Source organism: Anser cygnoides, chromosome 3 (genome assembly GCF_040182565.1).
Source record: "Anser cygnoides isolate HZ-2024a breed goose chromosome 3, Taihu_goose_T2T_genome, whole genome shotgun sequence".
NCBI lineage: Eukaryota > Metazoa > Chordata > Aves > Anseriformes > Anatidae > Anser > Anser cygnoides.
The window spans coordinates 37,552,867-37,571,129 of record NC_089875.1 but is presented as its reverse complement, the minus strand read 5'-3'; the positions used below and the strand labels follow the sequence as shown (position 1 = coordinate 37,571,129).

Below are 18,263 nucleotides of genomic sequence, written 5' to 3'. Positions count from 1 at the left end.
GATCCCCTCTCAGTCTTCTTTTCTCCAGGCTGGACAAATCATTGTCCAGTGATTGTGCTGGGAGCAAGAGCTCCCTTTTTACTTCAGTCATGCAGATTAACAGATAGCTATGACTAACACAAAGCTGGAATTAGCTCTCCTTTCAAAACCACATGCAAAACATCCTACTTCCACGTTCCTCCAAAGATCTTTGGACAAAGTTTTGGTCGCTATAACTTAAGGAACAAGAAAGATATACGCAATACTGACAAGCTTACAGTCCAGCTGCAAAAAAACAATAGTAGACCTGTCACCTTGGGTTTGTTGCTGAGTATTCTGTCTAAAAAAAAATTGCTCAATCTACAGTTGTTGGGTTATTTGTGGCCCACTTAGAAAACTCATCCAACCTGAAGCCTGTTCGTAGGGACACTCTTTCTTTGCAGTCTCTTAGGAGCATGTTCAGGACTGTATGAAGGCATCTGGCAGGAGCACTCATCTTTCCTGGGGAAAAGGCACAGGCACACATCTGTTCGAGGGATAGGAGAAGGACTGAGGAAACCCTGAGACAGAGATGGCACCATGCTTAGGTTTCAGGAGTTCTTGAGAAAAAGGGCAATGGAACATGGAAAGTCTGGGCAACACTGACTGAGTGAAAGAGAGCAGAAATGGAGAAGGATTCGGAGTGGCAAAATAAGAAGAGGCCTGGAAGAGATTCCTATACTGGACCATTGGATCTGCTGAATTTGGACTGAAGATTAAAATGAGAAGATATATTGGAGATAAAAAATGTCAGAAATAATAGAAAATAATCTATTTGGTGGAGCTGAATATCTGTGTGCAGAAGTTTTCATGATACTGAAAGCAATCAAGTTCAAATCAATAAATATATACATACTAACATTGTACACACAAAAAAAATGAAGTAAAGAGCTCAGTAGGACTGGAAGAAGAAGGGGGATAACCACAGGTTACAGACACAGGCAGGTCCTTTAATAAAGAGGAGAAAAAGTCTAAGGCTTTGGAATGCATATTCATTTTTCTATGTCAGTGGATAAATCATATTCCAATTCAGAGAGACAGAGGGTAGCATCTTCCCTGGGTGACCGACCACACCATCATTTAATGCACTTTCTTCTGAAAGACTTTTACCAAGACAGGGCACTGAGTGGGACAGACCTCTGCTCTAAGCCAGTGTGGTAACTTGAGGGTTTCACAGTGTTTCACGTCTCATCTGAGAAAATCACACAAAAACTGAGTGAGTTAAAAATGATAGAGTTAACTCCCTAGAATAGAAAAGCAATTGCTTAACACTGGCATTTATGAGCAAAGCTCCAGAGCGATACTCACTATCCCAAGAAGGCTGACACCATGGGTGGCAGCACTTGCAGAAGCCAGCTCCATAAAAGGTTGACAGTCAAAGGGAATCAGCAACTGTGCTTGACTTCTTGCCTACAGTTTAATACAGACTTCAGGTTGAATTCTTGGTGCTGAATCAGAAAAGCTCAGCTGCTTACAACTGCATTTGAATAAATTGGGATTTTAGGAAAAGATCTACAATAATTTGCAGAAGCATGTATATCCGATGTGAATGGCTAAGAATAAAATGCTGCTTCTACACTACTATCAATCATTGCTAAAAAAATGATGCATTGAGATTTTTTCCTCAGATAAATCTGAGGAATGTGAGCTATGTAATGTTCAATTTCAACACTGTAAACACCTAAAGTCAGTCAGTCATGACAATCTAGTACTAGTTGGGAGCACCTGATTAATTGTTACAAATTTTAGGCATGCTATATGGTTAGAAAAGTAAGAAGGACATATACAGTGTAGGGATGAAACGGAGTCCTCTTCACATCATTGCATGCAGGAATGATTAGATGTGCAACACTTAACAAACTACACGTGGCTGGAAAAAAAAAAAAAAAAAAAAGAAAGAAAGAAAAAGAAGAAGGAAAAGAACAGGACCTAATAATGGGTATTTGTTTTTAATCAGTAAGGAAGGACTGTGTAGGCTTGACTCCAAGGAACACATTTCTGCTTTTCTAAATTCATTACAACAGCAGCCAGGTTTCAAAAGCATTTTGCAAGTCTGTGTATGAATTACTTCCTTGCTCCTCTTGTTATTCTGCCATTATTTCTGAAGCTGTCACTGGAAAAATCTGGTATCTCCCAGTGATTACCAGCACCCAGTCAGAACCAACAAAGGAGAATTCTTCCTTTTCACTGTTTAGAAAAGGCATTGAATCGTGAAAAGCATTGAATCATTGTGATCTTTTCTACTGGCTTTATCAGGTAACAAGTGCCACACTTCAATTATTATGCATTTTCTAAAGGGAAACCAAGAACAAAATTCTTGGGCTTGGTGCATTAGCAAGCTGTGCCAGCAAGTCACAGTCCATCAGCAAGCTACAATCAGTATGCATTTATATTGATATATTTGTTTCTCACAGGTTTCCATTTTGGAGTAGAAATTCCGAATTGGTTTTAAATACCCTTAATTACAAAATATTATTTTATTTATATTTGCTCTTAGCTAAGCAAATTTTTATGATGTCTTCCTTTTTGCAGAAAGGATCTAAAAGAAAGCTGGACTAAAAATTGGGAAAAATGGATTGAATGTCCAAAAGTAACTGGAGCAAGATCATAGAACCAGCTGTCTCTATCTATCTCTTCTGCCAAACTGGACAAATTCACTGGAAAGACTGGGATTTGTTTTCAAAATATTTTGCTCTTTAATAGCCAAAGAAGGTAAAGTGAAGCTAATAAAGCAAAGGAATGATTTCCTGTGTACAGATCCCTGCTGGAATCAAGACCATCCCTCACAGACCCACAGTTTGCCCACAAAGACCGCACAGCAAAGTACTGGAGTCCACAATGTACAGCATGATGGACCTTTTGCCTAAAAAGCCAAACTCTAGTATTTGCAACAGCCTCCTCCTCCAGGAGTGCTATATACCTACAATAGCAGGAGGCAGGATTTATTTCTATAATTAATGTAGGTAATCTTATTTTCTTAAAATAGGTTTATTTAGTGAAGGAATTAACATAAATTGCATGTATTATGGGAAAGGGAGGGTAGCAGCAGCAGTTTTTCCATGTCTTGATCTTAGCAAGACTTTTTATACTATCTTACATGTCAATCTTAGAAGTTTCTTGGAGTTTCCTGATATAGATGTTATTTTAAGTGGCAGTGAAATTGATTGTTAAATTGTATCAAGGGATCATTAACACTCGTTCACTATCAAAGTAAAAGGGTATTTTGAGAGAGGTTCTGTAAAAGACTTTTCTGGTGTTATTCAGTTGTTTTCATGAATGATATGCCTCTGGGAAAAAGTGAATATTCTTAATATGTTCACGGCTAGCACAACTCTGGGAGATGCTGAGCACACCAAGAGTGAGGAATAGAGCTAACAACAATCTTGAAATATTGGTTTCATATTTTTAAAACAGTAAGTCTGATTCAGTAAAGACAATGATAAAATAAAACACTTGGGTAAGTCTAACCAAATGTAAAAGACAAGCTGGAAAACTGTCTGGATAGTAGAGGGAGTGCTGGTAGGTCGCAAACAGCATGAGCTGAGAATGTCGGGCTGTGTTAAAGAAGGCGAATGTTAAAATACAATGTGGAAACAGGAGCGCTGATGGAGACGCTCAGAGCGATCTTTCCCCTTTGCATGGTGTTAGTAGGAACTTAGAGTATACTGTGCCCAGCTGAACTCTGCACTTTCCAACATGCAGGGACAAAGCAGAAGCAGTCCAGAGAAAAACAGCTGTGGTTTAGGAAATGTGAGGTATGTGGAAAGACTGAAGCACTCGGGGTTGTTTCACCTGACAGAAAGCCTGTGGACGACATTGTAACAACTTACAACTCCATAAAAAGTTGCTGCAAAAAAGAAAGAAGTATTAGCTGAAGGGTTGGAAGAACGTCCGTCACTGGTGGTTTTTAAGGACAAGTCAGAGAAATGCCCATCAGGAATGACGTTTAGACCGATCGTCTTTCCTTATTCTCTGTAATTTACCCTGCAATTACAATTCCGGGCTGTTGCAGGCTTGGTCATTCAGGACACTGGAGCTCGTGGAGGCCTCTCCTGTGCTAATTTTGTCCTTACAGGCCAAAGCCCTGAGAAGAAAATTCCAGGACTATATGTGGCCAGGAAGAACTGTCCAAGAGTGGGAACTTGGAGCTATCTTGGTGAGAGGAAGCTGGGGAGGAGTGGTGAGATCTGGAATTAACTGAACAACAACAACAACAACAAAAAACTAGCAAGAGCAAAACCTCTTACTCAGGCTGCGGACTGAACCCAATGCCAGGCCAGCTGTCCCAGTTGAAACCCTAACTAAACTTGGTCCAGATTTAAAACTGAATGAGTGGTAGAGGACAGGACTAGGGTCAATATGAAAAGATGGACTGCGGTGAAGACAAACGTGCAGATACCAACCACAGTGCTTCATGCTTGCCTCTACTAATTGCTGGTATCTGAAGGACAGCGGTACATAACGATTAAGAGAGAGTTTGTTGTTTTATCTAAGCAATGGTGTGTCAAAGGCTCAGCCAGCTAAAGCATATATTTCAGCAAGGTATCTCACTCTTTTCTCCTCCAGAAATAACCACTTGATATTTATGAAGACAGATCACTTTGTTCCTATTGCTAAACTATGGGTGCCTGCCAAAGGCATGAAACATGTGCCAGAGTAACTTAACCAGACACTGTGCTATGCACTTCAAAAAACTTGCTGCTCCACTGGAGCGGAGAGCTGAAAGAGTTCACAGAGGCTCAGAGTGTGAGCAGAACAAAAGAACACATCTACATGAAAAATGGTACACAATCCAAGGATGCACAAATCTGTGCTCTTACAACTGCACTTATCAGAGAAAGTGTAATTATTTCCCCCAAGTGGCCCACACGGGGCTGAGAAATGACCAAAGAAAACCAGTTGGTAAGCTAACCCTCTGCAAAGTTACATCTTGGTCAGACTGTATCCTACCAACATACACCAGCCTTTATATCTGTTCAGAAAGCCCTTGGAGAGTTGCAAGACACATGCTAGTAGTATTTAAAGTATTCTTAACTGGCTTTTTCCTGTCCAGTAAGGACCTTTTTGTCCTCTTTTAAGCCTAAACTTCTGCTCTTTCTCCATTTTGCTCTTCCAGCATTCCTGACTTTGTCTTTTCTCGTCCTTCCTTCTTCAGATTCTTGCCTCCTTTACGGTTCCTCTTTTTTTTTTTTTTTTTTTCCTCTAGTCAAGATTTGTCTCTCTTGCTACCCAACAACTGCACTCTGCCTCTCTTTCTTGTAGTTCTTTCACCTTTGTCCCTCTCCCTTTGCAATTATGGCTGAATACCTTTAGCAACAGGATTGCTTCTCTTGGGCTCCCCAACAGGTCTTTGTTCCCTCTACAACAGATTTTCCAGATCCTGTAGCTGGAAATGACTCAGCCATGACACAGTATTAGTACAGTTTACATTGACCTGTCCATGAAATGACAGGTCATTCCTAAATTATTTAATTCTGAATTCCAATCGGCTTTGCACTGCCTCCATAGGGTCAGTTTTTGATACACTATAAACTCTTGCATAATTTGGACATATAACAGCATTGATCTACACAGTTGCTATGGTAGAGAGCAGCAGAGACTGGCTGTTAGTTCCAGTAGCAATGTTGGGCACTTGTGGAGGTGAGGACCAGGTCCTCCTGGGTTTCTTCTCCCCCTGTCTTAAGTGCCCATGCAATTGGCTTGTGTGAAGGAGGAACGGGCCAGGAACCTGGTGGAGGAGGCTTTCCAGTGCCAGTCTCTAGCTGGGGAGCACGTCCACACTTGGGGACCTGTGAGCATGTGTTCAGAGGCAGCGTGCTCACTGCTCCCGCACAAGGCAAGCAGGCTCCCAGCTGCCTTGCTGGTCAGCCCGAGCAGCTGTGTCTGTGACAGGGGCTCACAGAGCAGGAGGGACATTTGGGGACTACGGGAGACTGAGAAACAGACCTAAGGTCACGAGTGCATGTGGTGACAGCCAGCAGCTACCAGCAGCTACCTGGGAGTCTCACCCCAAGTCTGGAGACTTGACACATCTGTGTTGTTTATTCAGCTACATTAAGCAGTTTGAGATTGTGAGCTATGTGTTGCTGGGGAAAAAAAAAAAAAAAAAGACCTGTGAGAAAACCGAGGTCATAAATTAAAGCAGTTTAAGGCCCTACCTCTGTTGAGAGTGCTTCTGCCTTTCACCATGCAGCAGGCTAATGGTAGAAGGATTTCTGACTGTTTCACCACAGCCCACAGGGTTCAGAAGTACAGCACTGGGTCATCTTCTTCCTTGTTTCTTAATATGCGATGACATGCTCTAAGAAACTGAAAGACTCAGCAATATACTTCTGCAGCAGTTTGGGCTTGTCTCATGTTCGGAAAGTCTTCTTCATAATCGTAATGACCAGAAACACTACATACATTTTTTTCCAAGTTTGGAGCCTAATTCTTTCATAAGAAAATTTCAGGCCTTTTAACAGACTTGTTCCCTGCACACATTCAAAAACACATAACACATTTAACTGAACAATTACAAGATTTCAAATTATTTTTCATCTCTGACAGCTTTGCACAGTCAGCTTAGTTAAAACAAATGTCTTGCATTAGTCTGATTAAAAACATGGTGCATCATTAAATTCCATGTGTCAGACCAAGCTCTGTCCTCAGCTGAGTCTATATTTCCAACTAATTCAAAAGCAATAAGGATGAGCTTAATTTTTGAAGGAAGACAAAAATTCAAAGGCCAAAATATATCATTATGATGACAAAGCAGAAAAACTGCTTGTTGCAACACTTAAACTCTTGAAGCCCATGCTGCATTTGAAGGGCTGTTGATTAGTATAATCATTTTAACCAGTAGACTATAGAAACTAAAAATGGAAACCACAAACAAAAAATAAGGAACTCCAACTTGCATGTCTAAAAATTAGAGGAAGTCAGGTCCATGCTAAAATGTCTTGGAGACTCACATTTGCATAGACATGTGTCCTAGGTCTTGAGGAGCACTGAGTATGTTCAATTTGATTAGTTTTCAAGACCTCCCACACCTCCGCTCCTGTAATTGGTAGCATCCTGCCATTATAAGTCAGAATCTGAGACATAGCCTTCTATCAGCAGTTTAATCTGACCAATGTCTACAGCCGACACCTAAGAAGTTGTTCTACTTCTAAAACAGTAAAAAACGTTAAAGTTGGAAATTATCATCTCTAAATCCTTAGGTTCACATTTTGAAGAACATTGGTTGAATGTCTTTCATTTGGAAAGGTAGTAATCCAAATTACTTCTGAACCTGTATGACCTCATGGCATCCATGGCAGTACAGACACAAAGAGGAACAGAATCTGAAATGTCCAGATGAGGTCCTGAGTTTGTGTTCACACTAAAATGGTCAGAAGTCTTAATACAATCTTTTTTTTTTTTTTTTTTGGTAATGAAAAGAGCTATCATGGGCTGGCACTGAGTCACAGCCAGCTTTGCTCCCTTCCAAACTACATACTACATCAAAAGATTTCCTAACTCATAAAATTGCTAAGTGAAACATTCAATTCATAGAAAATGTCACTATTAGTGTCTTTTGTTCCCCAGATTTATCCCAATACTGTCCTCTTGCAATTTCTCCCTTCCATTTCTTCTCAGTCCTTGCTGTTTCTAACATTTCTCCTACTAGCCCTTTCCTGTTCTGCTCTTTCACCTGACCTTTTTATCTCTTGCCATCTATCCCTAACCATAAGGCTCACAGTATTTTTCATTTATCTGCATTCAAGACAAGTTGTATTTTCTTATTCCTCGCTGACAGGAGTCCAGACAGGGGACCCTTTCCCCCCTGTTGAGTACCCTACCAGCCTGAAATGCATGAGAAGTGCTGCTCTGCCCTTGCAGTGCTGGTCTGGACAATACTTGGCTGGATTGCAGGCTCACACACTTTGGTCCTGCTTATAGCCTCAGATGAACCAGAACTGCTCAGCACAAGTAGACTCTAAAGATGTTAGTTGACAAACTTTATGTCCCTGAACAAATACAAATGCATTTCCCAGAAACAACTCCGCCAAGTTTAAATTGCTTTTGCTGGGAACAGCCAGAGATACGTCTCCACACTTTAGTAACCTTAACCCAGGCCAAGTTTGAAAACATGAATGCTTTGATGATTCTTTTTTTTTTTTTTTTAAGGTTATAAGGAGAAGAAAACACACACAAAGAACTCAATAGCATAATGTAAACACAACTTTTGTTTCTCCCCTTCATTGTTCTCAGGAGCAGCAAAAGTTTTATAGATGCACATGCATTTTCCTGCCCCAGGTGTGTGACAGGAGTCACTGAAAGGTCTGCTTAGGACAACACTCTCCAGAGGTATTCTGCATCACTTAGTAGGGCACTTAAAATCACAGAATCATTCAGGCTGGGGAAGACCTCCAAGATCATCAAGACCAGCCCCCACCCAACACTACCAAGTTCCGTCGCCAAACCACGTCCCTAAGCACCACATCCACTCGTCTCTTGAACACCTCCAGGGATGGCCACTCCACCATCTCCCTGGGCAGCTTCTTCTGATGCTTGACCACCTTTTTGGTGAAGAAATTCTTCCTGATATCCAACCTAAACCTCCCCTGGCACAACTTGAGACCCTTTCCTTGTGTCTCATCACTTGTCACTTGAGATAAAAGGGACCAACCCCCTCCTCGCTGCAAGCTCCTTTCAGGCGGCTGTAGAGCACAACAAGGCCCCCCCTCAGCCTCCTCCTCTCCAGCCTGAACAGCCCTGGTTCCCTCTGCTGCCCTTCACGAGCCTGGTTTGCCAGTCCCTTCACCAGCGTGGTCATTCTGCTCTGCCCATGCTCCAGCACCTCAATGTCCATCTGGTAGTGAGGGGCCCGACACTGGACACAGCACTCGAGGTGCGGCCTCACCAGTGCTGAGTACAGAGGGACAGTCACTGCCCTAGTCCTGCTGGCCACACTGCTTTAATGTGCATCTCTACCAGGAGAACACACCTATGTGATTAGACTGCTTTGAATAGCCCAGCCAGCTTACTCAGATGGTGGCATGAAGGCCTAGTTTAAAGGGATTTGGCTTTTTAGCAAGACAATCCAAGCCATCTTCACCAGTATGTCAAAGTGACACAAGTCCTCGCTCGGCCCTGGGATCTGTTCCAGTGTAGTCCTGCCAGGGAAGTGATCTGCTCCTTAACGTCACAGATAGGCAAAACCACTCACTTCCTCTGGTAGACAACACATCTCCTTGCAGACAACCTTTATACAGGGACATTTTCCAAAGACTTTTCCAGGTGGCAGCCTCCTAGCATGAGAAGTGTTGGATTAGGTTGGTGAAATTTAGCACAGTTGTAAGCAAAATGGTATTATATATGACAAATGTCGACTGTGAGTGACTACTGATCAATTCACCTGCCACATTTAAATCAACATCTAGAAGAAGAGAACGGCACTTCAAGGTGTGTAACGTAAGAATGGTTTAATAGTTTAGTTTAGTTGGATTAATAGTTTAGTTGGATTAATAGTTTGAAAATAGTTCTTTAGTATAATTCTACTTGACCAAGATGACTTAAATTTTGAAGGAGATAGCATGAATATCACCACAGGCAGTCCAACAGATGCACTGTCTGGAATGTGTACATATTTATAATTGGAATAGTACAAGATTGTTTCACAGGTTTTTATTCTTACCTGAGATCCCCAGAACTAGGAAATGACCTAAGCGTATAAAGTTTTCAATACACAAAGCGGCTTGTGAAAATTTCTGCCGCATGTATGGAATGAACCTTAGCTCTTCTCGCATGCTTTTTATTTTATACTTAAAAGAGCAGCCCTAATAAAGGAATACTGTAGACTTCCCATGATCAAAATAAGTAATTTCCTTGTTTGGTAGAAGGAATATTATTTTAAAGTAAAAACATTTACTAGGACTCCTGCATATAATGTGGTCTTTTTTCTCTTAGTTTGCTCCTTTACAATTCTGCTTTTCAAATATCATCAGCAGGAATCTGGTAATGCAGACACAAATCTTTACATTCTCAGCAGTCTAACTGAAGCTCAGCGGAGTTCAGTGCTCAGCATGTATCTTTCCACAAGGCTTTAAACTCCCAGGGTACAAAGCATTGTAACTTCCTCACTGAGGTGAGGAAGCCCACCTGAGTGAGATCAGAGGGACCTACTTGTGCCTTGGTGACTGCCTCATGGCTGGGACTTCAGGTCTCTGCAATTTGAACAGCTCTCTCCAGAGTGGCTGGGACTGAGCACCCACCGAGCCTTTATTTATCAGTGACAGGCAAATGGGAGTGACTGACTGAGGTGCTTCAGAGGAAGCACAAACACTGCTTTAGCTATGGCCCTGCTCCAGGTAGCAGAGATGGAACAAGGAGAAAAAACTTCTGTGATCTGCTCTGCATGTACCATACCTTCCTTTCCTTCCAGAGGACAGAATAGACACTTGGTATATGAAGCCAGTTGACTGACTGCAAGACAACAGGTATAGTCTGGAGTCTGGAGTGCTAAATTGTAATGATGGGCAGCACACACACAAACATACACAAAAAAAAAAAAAAAAAAAAACCTTCTTGAACAACCAAATTTGGGAATTACTGCCTTAGGTGGCACAGCAGGAGGAGTGGGCATGATGGGGAATGGAGAACAAGAGAACGGCACACAGTAATGCCTATCTGGGAAGAAAACCTCAGTTATAAACTAAAAAAAAAGGAAGGTTTTGTAAAGCTGCCTGGTAATACAAAATATCACAGATTAATTGGCATCATGTAGAAATATACTGATAACAGGCACTCTGTCTTGAAAAGATGTGAAGAAAGATAAGAGTGTAAGTCACCTAAGGGATCTGGGGGTTTTGGTTGACAGCAAGCTGAACGTGAGTCAGCAGTGTGCCTTGGGGGCCAGGAGGTCCAACCGTACCCTGGGGTGCATCAGGCATGGCATTGCAAGCTGGTTGAGGGAAGGGATTGTCCTTCTCTGCTCTGTGCTGGTACAGCCTCACCTCAAGTACTGTGTGCGGTTTGGGGCACCACAGTATTAAAAAGACATAAAACTATTAAAGACTGTCCAAAGGAGGGCTACAAAGATGGTGAAGGGTCTACAGGGCAATAGGTATGGGGAGCAGCTGAGGTCCCTTGGTTTGTTCATCCCAGAGCAGAGCAGGCTGAGGGGAGGCCTCATGGCGGCCTGCAGCTCCCTCACGAGGGGAGCGGAGGGGCAGGCGCTGAGCTCTGCTCTCTGGGGACAGCGACAGGACCCGAGGGAACGGCATGGAGCTGGGACAGGGGAGGGTCAGGCTGGGGGTTAGGGAAAGGTTCTGCACCCAGAGGGGGGTCGGGCATTGGCTTCCCCAGGCAGTGGTCACGGCACAGAGCTGCCAGAGTTCAAGATGTGTTTGGACAATGCTCTCAGACAGAGGGTCTGATTTTTGGGTGGTCCTTTGGGGACCCAGGAGTTGGACTCGATGATCCTTGTGGGTCCTTTCCAACTCAAGATATTCTATGATTCTACAATATCTCTGAAGAAATTCTTCCAGTCCAAGGGACAAAAGGAAAAATTATGTGGGTACACTTTAGGCTGGGCAACAACTGCAGGTGTCTGTAATGTTAGGCCATTTTCCAATGGAAAAGGAACATACAGATGAGACTATTTGTACTAACAGTGAGGAAGGCAATCAGCTAGTATTCAATTATAACGGAATAATTATGAGGGTATTTAATAACACTAGAGGAGACTGCAAGGAAGCAAACTCAATACCAGCACTGGATACGTGAACATTTTACACTTCCGTGGCAAAGCATGCTGAGATGTTTTGGTTGACTATTTACACACTAATTTGAGGAACCTGGGTAGAAACAGCAATGAATATAATATTTTCACTGATGAGATGAAACTGGATACGGTTGGCATTACTGACACTCACTGGGATGAATTGCAAAAGGTTAAAATCATTGACTGAGCAGCAAACAATGCATGAAGGAGGCAGAGTGAATGGCCAGCCTCCTCTAGGGATATCACTACCAGATCTAGAGTTAAGTCCAAACAGAAGAGGGAATATAAATGTGTTACTGGGTGGCTGGTAAAAGCCAAAAGGTATGTGGTTAGGGTCTAATGCAAAGAATCGAGGTGAAGCAAAACAGCGAATTGTATTTGTTACTTGTCAAATACCTGCATGTTGTGTGCTGGGAGATGAATGGTAGAGGTTTCAAAAGGCCACTATTGAAATATCTTTAGTTCTTGACAATTAATGATGATGACTTTCTAAGAACAAAAGATAAAATAGGTATTTCTTTGGGGAAAAATAATTTCTGTATTGAAGCTGGTGGCTATTATATGGTCTGATTATATCTACTATTAGCCAGGAGACTCCTACTTAGAAACATACAGTTTAAACTTAATCTAATCTCTGCTTATCTACTTGGTGTTAAAAAAAAAAAAAAAAAAACATAATAAAACCCCATTATGAACCAGTACAAAATACCACTAAAAATTATGAGCCAATTTTCTCACTGTTCATGAGTAGGCACACCTACAAGACAAAACGAAAAGTGTGTCCAGGTGAATGCTGCACATGCCTGACCAACCGGGCAGTACAGGCAGGCTTAAGAAGACTGGATGAGCCCGTTCTGCAGAGCATGGGGAGAGGGAGCAGCTTTTTCTTTCTAACCCCAATTTGGTTTTGGAGGGAGGAGTACTGGCCAAGAGATGCATAAAAGACTTGCGCAGGGTTCAAATGCTCCTGGTTTCCCATTCTTTAGCCATGAAAGTTGGCTTTCCCTGATTTTTTTAGAATTATCTCTACTTGTAGAAAACTAAGTACAGGCACACCAAATGGGTCACCTGTAACCAAAGGGGGCTGAGGATTCAGTTGTCTCTGAAAGACCAGCCTGCCTAATGCCTGTCAGACCACTAGAGCACACTTCAAAATGAAAACAGTAAATTTATTATTTTATTTTTTTTATACTAACAGAGTAAAAAGTTATGTTTGTAGCTCAGTAAGACAAGACTTTCTCCCTGACTGTTGAAGTTAGCATCTCCTCTGCTCCCCCACCACTCTGTCTTTCTCTTTTCTTGCCTGGTCTGAGTTCTAAGAGAAATGCAGCCTTAAGGTTTATATGGAATTTGATTGTGATAGCTCCCTCTCATCCTATTATATTCTGTTTCCCTTTGGTTCTTGAATGGGATGCAAAATGGAAATGCAGTGAACAGGCTCCCCCCACCCCCCCCTCCACCTGAGGACTTCAGCTGGCATCCTCACTGCATTCCTGAACCAATGCAGCCCCTCTCACAGGAAAGGCTGTATTACAAACTACATCTCAAACCACAATCCTTTATAAGTAATTTATGACAAGAACTATTCCTGTACATAAATCTCATGCCACTCATCATTTTCTGCTCACAGACAGCTTTTCCTAGAGACTGCAGATACAGATGGCAGACTTGGCATTCAGTGCTTCTCTCACTTTTCCTTCTCTTCTCTGCCTTCCCAGCCCATCAGTTTAGGAGGCCCTGCTATCACAGACCCTTCCATATGAAAGTGAAGAAGCTGTGAGCTTACCTAAAACAGATGTGATAAGTCCAAAATTTTATGGGATGTTTTCTTTAGCACCGTACGGCCTCTGGATTTGATTAAATTCACACCGTGCTGCGGTAATACAGCGCACGCGGAGAGACGAAGAGTTGGCCAGCTACAGATAGCAGACAAAGGTGGGGGGGGAACATTTGGGATTCCCCCGTTTGCTCCCCCCACCCCCAAAACAGCAGGCACAGAGTGCCTTTTAGCTCTCCCCGGCGGCCACAGGGAACGCACCACCTTGTGCCTGCCACGAAGAGAGAGGCTGCTGCCTAGCGGTGGCCGAGAAGGCTGGAGAGCGCCCTGCTTCCCCGCGGCGGCTGCCGGGCGAGGAGGGAAGGCGGGGGAGGCCTCCTGGCACCCTCCTCCGGCAGCGGGGCTCGCCGTGGGACCGCGGACAGGCTCCTCGGACCCCGCCTCGTCCCCTGCCCGCGGCGGGCTGGCTGCGGGAGCACCTCCGCCAGGCGGGCAGGGCGCTGCGGCGAAGCGCGCCCCAAGGAGCCGGTGGCATTAACCCCGGGACTTTCTAGGAAAGGGTTATGGGGTCCCTGCCACGCTCCACCCTGTTCCTCAACGGCCTGGCAGCAGACGCGAAAGCACGGCCGAAAAAGCTGGCAGATGGCACAGATTCTAGGCGAGTGGTGAGCATCAGTGCGGGTCGGCCGGCTGCACCGAGCCCATTCAGAAAATTACTTGCAAAGCGAAGAGCGCACACACTAACCGTCCCCAACGGGGACCGCAACCTTAGCAAGCACCAGCTCCAGGGTGCTCAAAGGAGCCTGGAAACACAGGGCTTCCCGGTGCCACTCCAAAGCAGAAGGCGTCCTCTGATCTGTAAGCATGGCAATGGGAAGGTGCTGGTGTCGCTAGATACGGTACTACAACTTGGATATTACGTGCTACAGCCAACACTGAGGTCTTCGTTTTAAAATGGATGTAGGAAAAGAGGAGAGGAAAAAAAAGTTTCCAGGGAGGGAAAAACTGCCTTGCGTTGATGGCCTTCAGCCGTGGTTCAGTGCCATGATAAATCTGGTTTAGGTATGATACCTCAGATCAAATCAAAAATGTTGCAGCTATGTGACACCACATGCAAAAACAGGACAAAATCATTATGCCCATTTAAACCTGTTCCTAAATTTATGAAAAGGTAACTTTATCCTGACAAACTTCATGCTGGATGAGGTACCATGTGTCTGCACCGCTCTGTGTCAGATCAGGTAATGTCCATTCCCCTGTAGCTGGCAGAAAGCCACCATAAAAACATAAATCTTTCATAAGCACCGTATCATGTGCATTAGCCAATTCATCAGAAATACGATCATGTGCTCTTGTACTATCTGGATCACACCAGTGCAGACAGAGGATCTGACAGCTCTGTAACAAGCAGGTTGAAAGATGATCTGATTACTGTATAAGTGATACCATGGTCAGAAAATACTAAAGGATACTACAGAGTGCTTTAAATTAGCACAGAGCAAGAAGCAACAAGCAACACTGGGAAGAAATCAAGAGTAGTCCTATTCAAGCACAACATTTTAAACACGTTAAGTGATAGTGGAAGAATTCACAAGACTAAACTACCAAAGAAAACAGCAGATTCTCCATAGAAAATGATGGATTCTCCATCTTCCGGGGTCTTCGGATCAAAACTTGAAGATATTCTGAACCAGGTGCTTCAGTCAAAAACAACCTACTGGGGCAGCACGGTTGGTCATAGCATAGAGGAAGGCAGAACAGCTATTATAGTGGTCTTTAAAAATCTGTTTCTCTGATAATCCACATTGTCCTTCTAGGCATACCTCTGTTTAAAACTTCTCTTCCACATGCATGTTTGGTGTAAGAGATCTGACAAAATTAGGAAAAATAAAAGCTTTCCTGTGGAGACAAAGTTGTCACTAAAATATGCAACAATATATGAAGAAACTTCTCTTTACAAAGAGGATATTTTCATACAAACATAAAGTAATGCTTAAATACAGATATCAGATGATCACTAGCAAAAGTAGGAAGAGATTAGTTAGTAAGATAATTTTATAACTAAAACCAGAACATCTTTATTCACTTCAAAATTTTAAAGTCAGAAAAACTGCAGTAGGCTACATCCACTAAGTAAATGTAATTTTATTAATGATCAATTTTATATTTAACTTATTATATTTGCAGTCGAGTTTAAGCATTAAATCATTTAAAACTGTTGTTAGTTCAATTCTAGTGAAGATAATTTTAAAAAATTTAGATAAACTCTGGATATTATATCAAAGTGCTGAACCTCTTCTCAAATACCATAAACCAGTGAAACATCTGTAACCAGAAAAACTCTTCGTTTTCTCTTTTTGTTGCTCTTCTATGTAACAACAGAGCACTAGCATGTAATGCAATATTTTGAATATTAATTGGTTTAAAAGAATCTCTGAGTGGCTTGCATGAGAAGAGGCTGCACGCTGTAAGAATGATACTGGAGTAACATGCAATGCTAGAAACAAAATAGGTAGTTATGCAGACTTGGCTAAATGAGAGCTTTTATTTTTACAAGGGAAAAAGTACAATCTGGCCACAGATGAGAAGAATCTCCAAACTGTTTGAGGAAAAAGAAGTATGAAAACACAGGGCTTCTGCCTAAGTCTAGCAGAAATGTTGGGAAAGAAGGCACTGGCTCAGATACATGCACACCGGTAGGGTAATGTCTCGTTCAGTTGTCTAGTGGTGCTCATTGATTTCCTTTTCCGAAGCGATCAGAAATCCATGAGAAGAGCAGAATGCATTAAATTAAATTTAGTATGACTACACACAATTAATACATCTAGCTTTCTGGGAGCCTAACGTGTCACCGGTAGCGTCCTCCGGCTGATTTAGTATAGCTAAGACCACCTTAGTGATAATGAATACATCTGCAAAATAAGTGTTTTAGCCCTTAAAACCACTTTCCGTTTTATTTTCAACATCCTAGGGTCTGCATCCTGAAACTGTCTGTTGAGAGACTGCTGCTGGATTTTCAACATATTGATTGTGGCTGAGTTGCAAATAATCAATTTCGCTCAATTGTCACATGCATGTTTTATATATCTGGGAAGGAAAACAAAAGAAACAGAAATAGAATTTGGGATAAAAGAAGCAGAAAGCTGTTGCTTCAGAAGTTGCTTCTTTACCAGAGAATGACATAATGTTTTCGCCTGCCCCCTCCATTTGCGAAAAGTCAGCTCTTTCATGAGCAGAAAATCAGCATTCAAACTCCCCATGAGAGCCCGCAGGAAATGGAAGGGCAGCAGCAGGCAAAACACGCTCGGCTCGGCATCCAAGGAGACGAACTCCTGCGACGCCCTCCGGCACCACGTCCCACCGACTGCAGAGCCGGGTGGCGGCTGCAGGGCCGCGCCACTTCAGCCGCCTCGAGAAGCGCTCGCCCGCAGAGGACGCGAGCTCTGCCCTCGCTGTGAGCTCCTGCCGAGAAAACACCGAATGCATCGCGGCGAGCGCGGCGGGGCTGCGACGGGCGGGCCCCCGCAGCTCTGCCCCGGCGCGGCGCGGCAGCGAGCCCTTCCTTCCACCTGCTCCTGCCCCCGGCCGCCCCGCTCCCCGGGGGTACCTGTAGAAGTAGTGCCAGCAGAAGAGGCAGCAGAGGAGGCGGCAGCCGAGCGGCTCGAGGCGGGGCGGGCTGCGCAGCGCCAGCAGCAGCGCGGGCACCAGGAAGGAGGGCAGCTCCTGCACGAACCAGGCGCAGCGAGCCGGCAGCCGGCCCCGCGGCCGGCACAGCCGCTCCTCGTGCTTCCCGTAGCGGGACGGCACCCGCAGGTACAGCGAGAGCTGCAGCAGCGCCAGGGCGCCCAGCAGCGAGCTGAGCGCCGGCACCAGCCCGGGCAGGCAGTGCATGCTCGGGGAGGGGGGCGCGGGGCACCGCTGCGAACGGCCGCCGGCCGCCGCCAGCCCCGGCCTTATTAGAGCGGCGGCGGCCGTCACCCCGCCCCGCCGCGCTGCCTCCCATCGCCCGGGCTCGTCAGAGGGCGCAGCCCCTCGCTCGCCGGCGCCCCAGCCCGCCCCGAGGGGAGCTGCGCCCCGCGGGGGGCTCCGCCGCCCCCTCGGCCCGGCCCCGCTCAGCCCGGCCCCGCTCAGCCCGGCCCCGCTCAGCCCGCCCCGCTCAACGGGCACGGCCCCCGGGCGACGGCCGCCAGGGCGGCGGTTGGGCGGCGGTTGGCGCGGGGCCGCCCGCGGCCGCGCTGAGGCGACGAGAAGGGGCGGGCGCCCCGTGAGGGGCTGCGGGTGGAAGCGGGGCGGTGAGGGAGGGTGTCCCGGCACGGCCCTGGGAACGCGGGCTCACGCCCGGCGGGACCAGAGCGCGCCGGGGCTCCTGAGGTGGCCCAGGCTCGCGCGGCGGTGGTCCCAGCGTGCCCCAGGGTTTGCTCTGGGGCGTGCTCTGAAACCCGCCGGTCCCAACAGCAGTTTTGCCAGCAGCCTAACTTAAACCACAGCTCGGGAATTACGCTTTTTTGTTTGTTTCACTGTTTTAGTCAGGATTTTCAAGGCATTGAGCTACCGCAGGAGGGTGAGCAGAACATTAAACTGTGTTACAGGCCATTGCGGCGTATCAGCTCAAGGCTGTGAATTCTATTACAGAATCACAGAATCACAGAATCATCTAGGTTGGAAGAGACCTCTGATCACCGAGTCCAAGCTCTGACCTAACACTAACAAGTCCTCCAC

The 18,263-nt window shown here is 44.9% G+C and overlaps 1 protein-coding gene across 1 annotated transcript in view; it reads right to left on the bottom strand.

Annotated features, from left to right (window-relative positions):
• SRD5A2 (steroid 5 alpha-reductase 2) overlaps positions 1–17,567 on the bottom strand; it is a 28,419-nt gene extending 10,852 nt beyond the window's left edge. The window contains exon 1 of the mRNA XM_048052106.2: positions 17,152–17,567. Coding sequence (XP_047908063.1) covers positions 17,152–17,435 — 284 coding nt within the window. The 5' untranslated portion in view covers positions 17,436–17,567. The remainder of the gene's footprint in view (positions 1–17,151) is intronic.
• Positions 17,568–18,263: the final 696 nt, after the last annotated feature.